The following is a 13,617-nucleotide window of genomic DNA, read 5'->3' as shown; positions in this document are numbered from 1 at the left end:
GACACAGTGGTGTACTAAGAAGGTGGAAGTAAGAGGAGCATCACATCCCCTGCCCTCAATGGAGCTGCGCTGATTTACGCTCACTGGGGAACTGGAATTCTGCATTTAAAGCTAAAATCTTGACCCTTCTTTGCAGTGGAAGAAAAATCCTAGTGCAAAACAACTGCATATTTTGTTGCGCAGGGGAAGCAGGATTCCCAATTGTGACGGGTTACCTGGGGTGCAATCTGGAACGGGGATACCGCTAAACCTTCTATCTTACCAGCCTGGGTCCCCTTTCACACTGTGACCCTGTGACAAGCTGCAAACTCCTCCAGGTACTGCACTGGTACCAATAAGACTATCTGCAGGACGTGTGGGTGTGGGTGTGAGAGTGAGAGCAAGATTGAATTCATATTCTAACTGTTGTATTTTCGATAAACATAGCGTATTGCCTTTTCCCCTGAAAAAGATCCCGTGTGCTTCCTATAAGCATAACATAGATCCCAGGAAGCGGCTGCCAGGTACCTGCAGCTCCTAGACTTGTGAGCAGTCAGGGAGAGTCCATGTGCTGCCCTTGCACCTGCTGGCACTGCCCCCACAGCTCCCATTTGTTGGGGCTGCAGGGACCTGATGGCTGCTTCCAGGAGCCATGCGGTGATAGGGCAGGCAGGGAGCCTGCCTTAGTCCCCGGATCCCCGCTGTGCTGTGGACCAGACTTTTAATGGCTGGTGCTAACCAGAGCCACTAGGGTCCCTTTTTGACTGGGCTTTCCAGTCAAAAACCAGACACCTGGCAACCCCTAGCTGATGGCTTGACAAAGATCAGCCACTACACAGATCCACCAGCTGTTTCCTCCTTCATCCCAGGAGTCTGAGAACAGCAGTAACAGACACTACTGCAGACTGAAGAGGCTGTTAACAGCATGGAATGGCTTTGCTGCCATTCACCATTCTACGCCCCAACAGAATTCTGGGCAAAGCTAGTTGTTGTGTTGCGAAATCCAGGTTTGCATACTGCTGAGTGACGTCAATGCCCACCAAAGTGGACAGACCCCATTATTTTTCGAATCAGCTCAGCCTACCCCACTTTGGGGACCTACAGCACCTCACACAGAGCACTTCTAAGGGGCTTGGGTCTGCTGGCTCTAAGAATGAAGAAAAGAAACAATTATCAAAGAATAGAGACTAGACTCAATAAGTGCATTACACAGACATTTTTATTTTTTCCCAATTAGCAATGAAATGCCATTCCATTCAGAGACTGAGTTGTTTAGAATTTCTGTTTAAATGTACAGTGCAGATCTCTTGACATCACCAGCAGAAGGTGGGTTTCCAAAACAGGGTTCTTCTCTAGGACTAATCACAGGAATGGGGCAAGGAGATAAAATGTATGAATGATTTTCCTTATGCATGAAATAAAATCAGGAACAATGAAAAAAGATCCTTTCCATTATTCATCCGTAACTGGAAACTGTGGGTGGCCCAAATATCTAAAAAGAAAGGTAACATTTATGAACAATCCACCCGTAACTATATTATTAGGACATCTGAATGCAAAATGCAAGGATCTCAAAGAGCACACATGCAACATTTTCTACCTGTCTAAGGGCTTTCTTTCATCTCTGTACTGCCTAAACACGTGAGTGCTCTAATGTACAGTCTCTAGTGAGAAGACAGTACGTTACAGCAACAGGTTGTTGGATTCAGTGTTAGGGTTGCCAACTTTTTACTTGCATAAAACCGAACACCCTTGCCCTGCCTCTGCCCGCCCCTCCTTCGAGGCCATGCCCCCGTCCCACCCTTTCTCTGAGGCCCCACCCCCACTCACTCTACCCCCTCTGTTGCTTGCTCTCCCCATCCTCACTCACTCACTTGTTTTCACAGGGCTGTCTTAGAGTGCTGGGATGTGGGAGAGGGTTAGGGCTCTGGCTGAGAGTGTGAATTCTTGGGTGAGGCCAGAAATTAGGAGTTCAGGGTGCAGGAGGGGGCTCTGGGCTGAGGCAGTAGGTTGGGATGTGGGAGGGGGTGAGTGCTCCAGCTGGGGGTGCAGGCTCTGGGGTGGGGCTGGGGATGAGGGGTTTGGTGTACAGAAGGGTGCTCCAGGCTCGGATTGAGGGGCTTGGAGAGCAGGAGGGGGATCAGGGCTAGGGCAGGGGGTCGGGGCATGATGTGGGGGTTGGGGTGCAGGCTCCAGGTGGCACTTACCTCAGGCAGCTCCCGGAAGCAGTGGCATAGCCCCTCTCCGGCTCCTATGCATGGCCAGGTGGCTCTGCACGCTGCCCTGTCTGCAGACACCTCCCCCACAGCTCCTATTGGCCATGATTCCTGGCCAATGGGAGCTGTGGAGCCAGTGCTTGGAGCAGGGGCAGCATGCAGAGCCCCCTGGCTGCCTCTACACGTAGGAGCCAGAGGAGGGAAATGCTGCGGCTTCCGGGAGCTGCATGGAGCCACGGCAGGCAGGGTGCCTGCCTTAGCTCTGCTGCACTGCTGACTGGACTTTTAAACAGCCCTGTCAGTAATGGTAACTGGAGCCAGGTGAAAAACCAGACACCTGGCAACCCTATTCAGTGTGGGTGCTGGGTGGTGTTGGTAGCCTGTGATCAGACTAAATGATCTGGTCGTCCCTTCTGGCCTTAAACTGCATGACTCCATTCCAGTCCTAATAGCTATGATCGTAAGTACATCCTTTGTCATCACTAGGGTCAGTATAACACAAAACCTTATTTCTTTGTGGGGTGACCACTGCTGCCTTTCTTCTGCCTCTCCACAGAGTTCTAAAATACTGAAAAGTATTATGACTTACGGTTCTAAAAGCAAAAAAGAACGGTTTTTGTTCATCCCATCAATGGTTTTCATGTCCTCCTCAGAGAGCTGAAAGTTAAAAACCTGACCCAGAAGACAGGATCAAACATTGGGTTATTCCTGCAGGATGCATGTTTGTTGACAGAACCACAAGCCTCATGTTATATGAAAAGGAAATGAAATAGATATATGAATTTGGGCCTGCTCTTTCCACTGTATTTTAGATATTTCAGAGGTGAAGGGTTTGTAGCTATGTAACTGTTGTGATTTTATTTTCTGTGAATTTCACCTTTAAACTTCTAGGAATCTGCTGTTTGCAGAGGCAGCTGCCATTTTGGGAGATAAAGGGCATGTTATAGAGCAGATACACACCGTGCTCTCTCATGTAGATGTACTTCCTTGTTTTGTTCTTTCCCTTAATCTAGAAGAAATCAGTCAGTCTGATATTCCTTGGGTATGGAAAATAGAACAACTGATCTCTTTGGAAATTAAAGAATCTAGGAAAGCTGTTTAAGACCCTGGACTCAACTGGGCAGGGGAGGACATAGCAGAGTTTGGAGAGGACCCGTGGTCTAGGCAAGAGGCTGAGGGCAGGAAAGGGGCACACTCCTACTGGAAGATCATTTGTCTTTCCAATGCTCAAAGGGGCCTATATTCCCATCTGATGCCAAGAGTAGCATTAGTTATTTTGGAAAGGGCTCCACAAATCAGTAGCTCCCTCAGAATTTTGTCTTTGGGAGACACAAGGAGGATTCCAGGGTTTTTTCTCCCCATATTATTATTTGTTCTCTAGTGGGTGCCAAGTTACACAGTTCAAATGGTAAAATGGCAAAAGCCTTCTCTAAGAAGAGAGAACCTGCCTGAGAACTATCAGACACAGTGTAGCGCAGTTCTCAGGCAGGATCCTGCAGTGCCATACTATCAGGGTCGGCTCTGGCTTTTCTGCTGCCCCAAGCGCAAAAAAAAAACACCTGCACTGGGGCCGGAGGGGAACAAACCTGCAGCTCGGCTGGAGTGGCAAAGGGGCGGGAGGGAACAAACCAGCCAGCTGACACAGCAAAGGCGGGAGCGGGCAACCTGTGGGTGGGGCGTGAAACCTGCCGGCTGGTCGGAGCAGCGAAGTGGGGGAGGCATGAAACAAACCGCCCGGCCGAAGCAGTGAAGGGAAGAAAAACAAAAAACCAAAAAGGAAAAAAAGGAACCTGTGGGGCGGCGGGTGCAGGGGCCTCCGAGCCCTGCAGACCCCGGGCAGCAGAGTGCACACCCCAACTAGCGGGGGGCGCGGCCAGGGCTCCCTTAAGTGGGGCACTCGCCATGCGGCCCCTCCCACCGCGCCTCCTGCTGGGAGGGCTCCACGCCGCTCCGGTCGGCAGGCAGGGAAGGATGCAGGCTGCCGTGCCGGGCTTGCTGCAGACCTGCCACCACTCCCAGCACCTCCCCTCCTCCGCGCCACCGCCCCCTACAGGGCGGCAGGAGCAGCAAACCAAAAAGAAAATAACCTGCGGGGCGGAGGAAGCGGCGAAGCGCAAACAAAAAGAAAAAAGGATTGGGCGGAGCGCTGCCCCTTGGAATCTGCCACCCCAAGCACCAGCTTGCTCAGCTGGTGCCTGGAGCTGGCCCTGCATACTGTACATGGGCACAAAAGTTCTCAGCCCTCTACAGTGTCCCATCTAAATCTGCACATCTCATCCTCTTCTCTCTGCACTCCTGTTTTACCTGGAAGTTTTCTTCGGTATGCTTTCTGGTGAAGCTCTTAGAGAGGACCACGATACCACGCTGCAGCTGGTAGCGCAGGGCTACTAGAGCGGGGCTTCGGTTGTATTTTTTGGCAATTGCACCCAATACTGGGTCCTCCAGCAGAACTGGGGTGCTTTGGTCTATCCTAGAAGGGAAACAGAGAAACAGGGAGCATTTCTGGGATAAGGAATGCAATCATCTCAGCCTAGTGAGGACAATACCTGTATAATCTCAAGATAATCTACTAGGTCTTTTCCAGCTCTCATTTTTATTCTATAACTCTATAAATACCAAATATTTTGAAGACAGAGGGTACTTTCCCCTCCCTCCAACCCATTTTTGAGGTTCTAAACCTGGGAGCCCGGTCCAGTTTCTTTCCTTACCAGGTCTTGTCTCTCTGTGATCCCAGAGCAAAATAGGCTTCAAGGAGGATATCCTTGGATTTGCAGAAGGCCAGTAATTTGCCTTGGTTGAGGTAAGGGTGACATTCAACCTGCAGAATCACCCCCCAACCCAAAATTGAGATTTCAGGTCATATAAGCAGCAGCAGTTAGACAAAAGAAACAGTGGATGCTATGTTGAGGGGATACAGAATGTTAAAATATCAAAAGTAAATTTCAATAAAATATCCTTCAATTAAAATACAGCCCGGCAGTGCAAGTGATCATTGGGTTCAGTTTAGCTGATAACAAATCCCCCAAAACAGTTTCTCTAGTAGAGGACAGTGAAGCCAATACATGGTGTGTGGGGACAGGCTTAATAAGGATTTATACACCGAGGGTCAAATCCTGCCTGCCTTAAGCATGTGTGTTGTCCCCCTTACAGCTCATTAAGTCTTCTACAAGCAGGTTTTGGCCCATTGTGTACTGTTATGCAGCTAGGATATGGATCAATATCATGTCCTGGACCAACACTGTCATTAAAGCCATGGCTATTAGTTATAGTGAGATAATTACTAATAGATGTTCTATGGGTCTTTGCTGGGACCAGTTGTAACTGTAGATATGGACGATATGGCACTCTCATTTTAAGCCCTTAGTTTCAGTGGCTGCTAACTTCCCCTCATGTGGTCTCTTGGTCTAAAATTTCTCAAGCTTGGTCTCAACTCACAAGTGATTTTTTGAGGAGGAGGGAAGAAATTGAATCAAAATCAGTTTTCGAGTTGTCCAACTATGAAACAACAGTTTTTTCCTCAAGACAAGACATTTTTCTCTTACATATTTTAATATTGAAATGTAGAAGTTTAGATTTACAACGTCAAAATTACCTTCTACCTATATATAATCCTCCATATAGAACTTGTGCTATGCTAAGTTTAAAAAAAAATTACTTGAGAGGTAAAATTACTTTCAACTACTGACTATGGGATGTTGTGCATATCCTGTGTTATTTTGCTTATCATATATAACTCAATTCTTTCCCTTTATCCAGCATGTATGGAATACATCTGGGTATCTGTGTGAAAGGTAGGCAAATAGGTTAGACAGTCACATTTCTGAGTATGAGTTTGGATAACCTGGTAACAAAACATCCTCACGTTCCAAGCAGAGAAAGGCTGGTGCTCTAAAAGTCCATTCCCCTAGCAGGGGAATGAGGTAGCAGGAGAGGAGATCTAGATATACAGGGAAGCAGCTGGGTCTCTCTTTCTCCTGTCCCTCTCAAACACTGTTTCCTTTATGGGTATTTTCTACTTTATTTTTTTATTTTCATTCGTTTTTCCATAAATTTAGGGATGGGCACAAACAAGCCCTTGTTCCAAGCCCCATAGAATTATGGTGGGTTTTTTTTCAGAACTTGAACCTGAATCTATAGCTGCTAATGGCCCCTGTCTTTAACGTCAGCTGTTGCAACACCCACAAATTCTGAGGAGTTCCGTATCAGGGTCTAACTGTTGTGGGTTGTGTCTATTTGAAGTGGAGCAATAAGGAAGTTTCCCTTTTGATTTAAAAGGCCGGACATAAGTTCCTGCTGAGAAAGACATTCTGGAGTTTCTGCTTCCTGTAAGCACTGAGGTTCTTCCCCTATAAACGAAACTCTTCTCTGACTACAAGTTCTGAATTTCTTTCAGCTCAACAATTTTAGGTCTCCATCCAAAGCTCAGAGTTTTACCTGGTTGAGAACAGGTTTGTACTTGAGCCCTGGTTTGTTCAGGATCATCTCCAGCTGTCTGATGTTGAAGTTGGACACTCCAATGGACTTCACCAATCCTGCGTCTTTACATGCCTCCATGGCCTGGGAAACACAACAATGGCCAGTTCCATTATCACTACTGGTAAGATGATTTCCATAAGACTAGAAAATATATGCTCAACTGGGCTCACTCCATATAAAATTATTCCACCAAAATATCATTACACTTACAGTAGGCGACATTTGATTTGTTCTAGAACAAAACTCTGATTTAGAGACAGTCATTTTCCAACTGTTCACTTAAGCATCAGATCTCCATCCAATCCACTGAAATAAAGTCATCTTTTCCCCCAGTAGAAAGTAGACAACTTGGCTACTGCCTCTCTCAGTCGTTTTCTCCCTAATTTGTCGCTCACACATACAGAACCTCAAAGACATAGTGATACCCAATCATTGCTAGTGAACAATACAGAAGTAAGGGTACCACATAAGTATGGGACTATGAACACCAGTTTAAGAGTTTCATATAAAAAAAATTGAGTATGAAAATTAAAGGGAAAACACAAGAAATATTGAGGGAGATGGACAGATGCAGTGATCACCATTAGCATGTCTGTATTTACTGACAGTAGCCATGCTATGGTGTCTCAAATGCGCCATTGTTTCCATGCCCTGATAATATGAAATGACTGCAGGGTCTCAGATCACAAGCAGTGTTATGATAACAATGATATGATGCCAAATTATGTTTACTTTTTACATTTAATGGAAAAAGCTTGCTAGAGTTCACTGAAGGGAAGGCACATATCAGAGGGGAAGTTTTAGCTTTTTCCTTTTAAACGAGGGAGTTTAGTTAATGCTCATGAAAATGAGGAACCGACAGCACTAATTAGAACCTAGGATAATGTGAGCAGACACTATGCTAACTTCTCCAAAGCTCTACCAATGCACCTTGACTCTGACCTGATGCCCCTTTGTATTTCATTTCTGGCCTTTCTTGATATAGAAGCATCAATGGAATTAAACTGACTGATGGATTTTGTAATGTGGGTAAGCGTGGACAGACTTTGAACCTAGCTCTTCAGTGCTGACTGGCTGGCCCACTAATAAGCTGCAGTGCCGAGCCGCTCAAAGAGCATTAGCTAAAGAATTAGGGATCTGATGGAGTCCTCATCTTGGATAACTCTAGGGCAGAATATTTCATCCCGCCTCTGTGGAAAACATCACCAGTAAAGCCCAGACTACAGTTCTGTCCCTGATAATGCCTGTGGCAATATCCGTGTCCTAAGACCAGGGAACGCCAAAGCATCTCAAAGTGAGGTTCTGCTCTACAAAGTGATTTTTTTTTAAACAGAAAGGGCACGTGAGATTTCATGTTTGTTGTCCCTCGGTGATTTCCCCCTCAGACCTGCTTAGTTCACACTTAAAAAATATATTCACTTAACTAGCTGCCCTGAACACTCATTGAGGGTCTGGGCTATGCACAGTTATTATTCTGGTTTAATTCTATCAGTCTGACACTGATTGAGTAACCTACCCTAGTATGATGGGGCAGCTCCTGCAGCAGTCAAGAAAGGGTTAAAGAGGTCCTCTGGGCACAACCCACCAAATGCATGAGGCTTGTCAAGGCTGGAGCAGGGTAGGACCTTAAAAGGGAGGATACTGGCTCAGTCTGGGTGGGAATCTGGTGTGAGCAAAGCTAGAGCTCCCCAGGAAACAGGGGTTGTTTCCTGGGGAAACTGTGTGAGCACACGGGCCCCCTGAGGAAGCAGAGGGACTGGCTTTCCTATACTTTTCTATGCATTCTCCTTTGCCCTCTAAAAAGGTCATATGACTGAAAAACCCCAGAAGTTTAAGCACTCTCTGGATAACAGTCTGCTGGCTGACTAAGGAGACTGGATTGGCTCTTAATTAACATTGTGTTATTCATGTCACTCACCTCCCAAGTCTGACGCAGATCTACAACATCGAAAATGAATTTTCCATTTTCATCCTTTGGCCATGTATCTGTCCCAGGCTAAAAATAAAAGGAAAATCCCCCTTGGTCATTAAAATTTTTTGCACAAGTGTATTTTGACTACTTTGTGGCCAAGGAACGAGTTGTAAGGAGAAGGAGTGAGTGAGGGAAGGTGTTGAAGTCTAAAGCTGGATAAAAGCTATGGAATGATTTTATACAAAATGTGGAAATGGCAGAAGTGCTAATTGACTTTTTTGTTTCAGTTTTCACTGAAAAGGTTAGTACTGATTGGACCTCTACCCGTGAAAATGAGGTAGGATCGGGGTGCCAGAACAGGAGGGGTCAGGCGGCCATGGCTCCCCCCTGCACTTTCTTACTAGTCACAAGGGCGAGTGACAGGAGGCAGAAAGGAGCGAGAAGGGAACGGGGTCTTGGGGGGAAGAAGTGCCATGGGAGTGGGGCCTCTGGGGAAGTGGCATCAATGTGGGAGCGGGGTCTTTGGGGGAATAGGAAGTTTCAGCACAGTGGCTCAGGGAGAAGGAGTTGCATCAGGGCTGAGGCTTGGGGAAAAGGGGTGGTGTGGGGCCTCGGTTCTGGCGCCTGTGCCTCCCCATCCTTTTAGGGTACTTCTGCCACTCCTGCATAGGATATGAGGGTAAAATAGGGAAAGAACAAGTTAAAAATTACTTAGATAAGTTAGATGTCTTTGAGTCCCCAGGGCCTGATGACTGAGAAGATCTCTGAACAATTAGCAATTGTCTTTGAAAAATCATGGGAGATGGGAGAGATTCCAGAGGACTGGAAAAGGGCAAATACAGTGCCAATCTATTAAAAAAAAAGGTGGGGTGTGTGTGGGGGGAAATAATGACAACTCAGGGAACTTCCTAACTATCAGGGTGGTTAAACATTGGAATAAATTGCCTAGGGAGATTGTGGATTCTTCATTATTGGAGATTTGTAGGAGCAGGTTAGACAAACACCTGCCAGGAATGGTCTAAATCAGTGGTTCTCACCCTATTTACTATTGTGGGCCGTATTCAGTACTACCTGTATGACCGTGAGGATGTCACATGGGCCACAGCTCTGTGTTGATTGGGCTGCAAGTGGCATGTGGGCCACAGGTTGGGAACCACTCGTCTAGATAATGCTTGGTCCTGTCATAAGTGCAAGGGACTGGACTAGATGATGTCTTAAGGTCCCTTCCACACCTATGATTCTACCTTGAACCGAAATGAATGCCTAGAAACAATTTTGTGTCAATAAGAGCATACCTGTTGATACTGGAAAATTAATTAGCTCAGCTAAACACTACTTTGATAAGAAATTCTGTTTATACACAGTGAAAACAAAGCATGTGTGTCAAAAGCAGTTAGTGCCTAGAGATATTACAGATAAACCATATGTGGTGTCACAGAAAACAGATAGCTTCTCTGACAAAAAGAAAGAATTTTGAATTAATGAACATGATTAATACGTTAAAGAAGTTATAGCTGATGACAAGTGATATCAGTAACCCAAGGTTAGTTTTATAGATTATTGGTGAATTTCCAGAGTAACTGGAGTTAGCTTTAGATCATGAAGTGTATATTTGAATTTAGAGAATTTCCCAGATAGTTTGTAAATTTGCCTTCCTCCCCCCCCCCAACAAACACTTTAGTGGTATAGCGTGAACCCAGGAAGCATATGATGTTTTAATAGCAAGGATTAAAAGCATAACCTATGTGCTGAATATATTTTGATTGTCAAAGCCAAAAATATTTCATTATAGACTGTGCCTCATGCATTAGTTTTTCTTTTGTCTTTTGCCTTCCCCTTGAACACCCATCATAGGCTCCTTTTGCAGGCTGGACGTATGACTAGATGGACTGTGGGTCTTTTTCAGAACAGCTCTGCTCTGGCCCATGTATATACTCCCAAACATTTGCTTTTCTGTGTATATTTTAAAAATAAATGTTTACCTTTAAAGACATGGGGTTGTGGATAATGAAGAGATCAAGATAGTCAAACTTAAGTTTCTTCAGTGATTGTTCCAGGCAGCTGCGCACAAGTTCAGGACGGTGAAAGGTACTCCAAAGCTGTAATGATTCAAACACAACTGTTCTTTCTGAAGAAGTCCTCTCTTGTCTCTTCTTTCTGTAAAAACCACTTTTCTAAAATGTCTTAGTCATGTCATACCACTGGCTTTACCTTTTCAGCAGAAGGGTTGTGTTGTGAGATGGCTGTGTGCAAAGATGCACATGAGAGTAAGAAGTGAATGTTTCCTGAAGAAGCAGGGCAAGCGGCTGAAATGCAGCCAGGACGTCAGAAGTGCACTTGGTCTGCACAGGAATTCAACGTGAGGCCATTCTCAAGATTAAAATCTTTTGGGCTAAATTTGTTGTCCTTGGTTATTAGGAGTCACTCTGTTGTCTGACTTCAGGAGTCGGCCCTGAATGAAGTAGCTGTGTTAGCTTTGCTTTCACAGAGATAGAGATGAGCCTTGTGCTCAAACCTGTAAGTTGTTATAGAATGTCGTTTCCCAGTTCTGTGAATAATACTCTCCTAAAGGCAATCCTTTTAATATTGGCCTTGACATTGGCAACATTCTTCATAAATTAGACAAAATAACTAGCTGAGGAAGCAGTATGATAAAAATACTGGCGTTAAAACAAAACCTACTTACCTTTCCTGTATAAAATATGTCCTCTCTTTTGACTGTTCCATCTGCAATCTTCTCGTGAACGGCTCGCCCAACTTCCTCCTCAGTCCCATATACAAAGGCTCCATCAATATGTCGGAAGCCAACTTCAATAGCCACCTTTATATCCTCCTCACATTTACTTTTTAGAACCTACCAGTTAAGAAGATGTCGTGTCAGTCTCTCTGGATTAGGGATATTTTATGCTAGTCATCTAGAGATTTGATCCCCATCTGAAAGACCTAATGTGGAGTTTTTAGATTCTGATACCTTCACATTTAGAATCTTTGAATTTATCCTAAAGGAAATTCAAAGATTCTAGGCCTGATCCTCTGTTGCCCAGCATCTTGTGTCATCATCTACACCACAGCAAAGTAAATGGAATGTAGGTGTAAAAAGCTACTATTCAGACACAGCAGGTTTTTTACTCCCACTGTGCACAGAAGGAAATAACTCCTTGAAATGCAAAGCCACAGATTATCAGACCCATTTTTTCGATTTTCTTTTTACAAGATTTGAAGGACAATCAGTACAGGAGCCTGGGACCAGGAGTGAAGAGCTGTAAGAACCAGATATTAACATACACTATGCATTGGAACACCAGTCTAGTTGAGCTAAGCTACAACCTATTTATTTTAAATTTTTTTTTCATGATTTATACGCCAAACTCATGATTTTGTCCAAACTGAATTATGCTTTTGAATTCTTGAGTTTGGCAGGACCACACTCCTTTCATGAGTAGTTGTAACAAAGGCAGCTATTAAAACTGCTTGGTGAGAACTATGATTTCATGAACCCTTGATGGTTCTTGGGTAGTGACATAGCTTTCTTCCATCTAGTTACATCTTGACTTTATTAAGATTAATAATTGAAAAATATCTGACAACAGCCACGTTTCCTAGAAGAGAACTCTCTGTTGAGGCATGTGTGATTCTCTTTACACAAAGGCCCCTTTACACCACTCTGGCAGTGTGATGCGGCCTTAAATTACCCCCACTTTAGAGTGGTGTCTTAGTATAACTGAGAAACAGGCCTGAGTGAACAGATGCAGTTTACACAGACTGCAGTGTTTAGAAAAGTCATATTTTAGGAGGTGGCCTCTTCTGGGAGGAGTAGAGAGATCATATCAGTCCGGCTAATACTGTGCAAAGATTGGAAGGACTCACTGAGACATAGGCCTCTACGTCATTTAAGCTTTTGAAAATTTTATCCTCATGAACTAAACCCAGTGAGGTAATTCAGGTGTGGTCACAATTTTACAAAACTGGGGACACTAAAACACAAAGAGGCAAGTAAGATGCCCAAAGGTTACATAAGTGACTCAGAAGCAGAATCAGATCTTCTGACTCCAAGTCCCCTGCTCTGGCCACTAGATCCGTCCCCTCCACACTGGAATCAGCAGATAGCAGAACTGTTGAGAAGGGAGAAATAGGAAATGTTCTCATCTTCCTTCCCTCAGTGTAATTCAGTGAGCAGCACTACAAGTAAAAATAACAAACTTCTCTTTAAAGGGAATTGGTTTCCATTTAGCTCAGGTTGGGACCAAAATGCATTGGCAAAGACATGCGGGCCAAAAACTGGGAAAGGGAGTGATGTAGGTGAGGGCAAAGGTAGTTACATAGTGGCTCTGGACTAGAGTAGCTGGGTGCTGGAGGTCAAAGAAAGGTGGATTGACAGATGCATGTGGCACTCTAGGTGGTAGGGTGTGCTATAGATCAGGTGTTTTGGCAGCTCTTGGTCATGGAATCGTGCATCAGCACCACATTCACTCAGATAATAAATAATAAAATAAATAAAATAATAATAAATAATAAAAACCAACAACCTTTTCTTACAGACGATGATATTCTTACATTTATATACCAGTATCATCTTTCACTCTAAACCTCAAAGCACTTTTCTAACATTGTCGATAGTTTTATAAACTAATATACCGGGATCTCATCTTGCATCCCTTTCTGGAGTGCTACGGGCAATGGTTATAGCAGTGCCCAGCAATGTTAATCAACAGGTTAAGGACAAAGAAAGCCATGAAAGATTTACTTACTGCATCAGAGCAATAGGTACCAAATCCCAGTGCAGGAATTTTTTTCCCATCGTTCATCTTAATACAACGATCTTTGTCAAGCTCCATCTCTTTACAGTATTTCCTTGATTCTTTACTGAACACTGAAAGTTTGCAGCACTACTGTATGAGCCAGCAAGAGCTTCAGAAAGAAAACAGCTGTACAAAGTCCTCATTTATATGCATTTTTTTTCCAGGGCGTGGATGAGGAGTAGTAGCCAAGTTAGAGGCAGCAGGCATGAGGGAGGGTGGAACAAAAGTGCAAATT

General features: G+C 44.6%; 2 protein-coding genes across 2 annotated transcripts in view; both read right to left on the bottom strand.

The window, feature by feature from the left end:
• LOC115639767 (estradiol 17 beta-dehydrogenase 5-like) overlaps positions 1-13,617 on the bottom strand; it is a 296,315-nt gene that overhangs the window by 132,315 nt on the left and 150,383 nt on the right. The window lies entirely within an intron of this gene.
• Positions 1,181-13,483, bottom strand: LOC115639785 (estradiol 17 beta-dehydrogenase 5-like). Its single transcript, XM_030542762.1, has 9 exons — positions 13,332-13,483; positions 11,270-11,437; positions 10,566-10,682; positions 8,590-8,667; positions 6,630-6,752; positions 4,904-5,013; positions 4,500-4,665; positions 2,785-2,867; positions 1,181-1,471 (listed from the first exon to the last, which is right to left on the bottom strand). The coding sequence occupies exons 1-9, from the start codon at positions 13,416-13,418 to the stop codon at positions 1,432-1,434; spliced, it is 972 nt and encodes a 323-aa protein (XP_030398622.1). The 5' UTR covers positions 13,419-13,483; the 3' UTR covers positions 1,181-1,431.

The sequence above is a fragment of the Gopherus evgoodei genome, chromosome 1, assembly GCF_007399415.2.
Source record: "Gopherus evgoodei ecotype Sinaloan lineage chromosome 1, rGopEvg1_v1.p, whole genome shotgun sequence".
Taxonomy (NCBI): Eukaryota; Metazoa; Chordata; order Testudines; family Testudinidae; genus Gopherus; species Gopherus evgoodei.
Note: the sequence above shows the minus strand (reverse complement) of the source record. Positions and strands in the feature narration are given on the sequence as shown.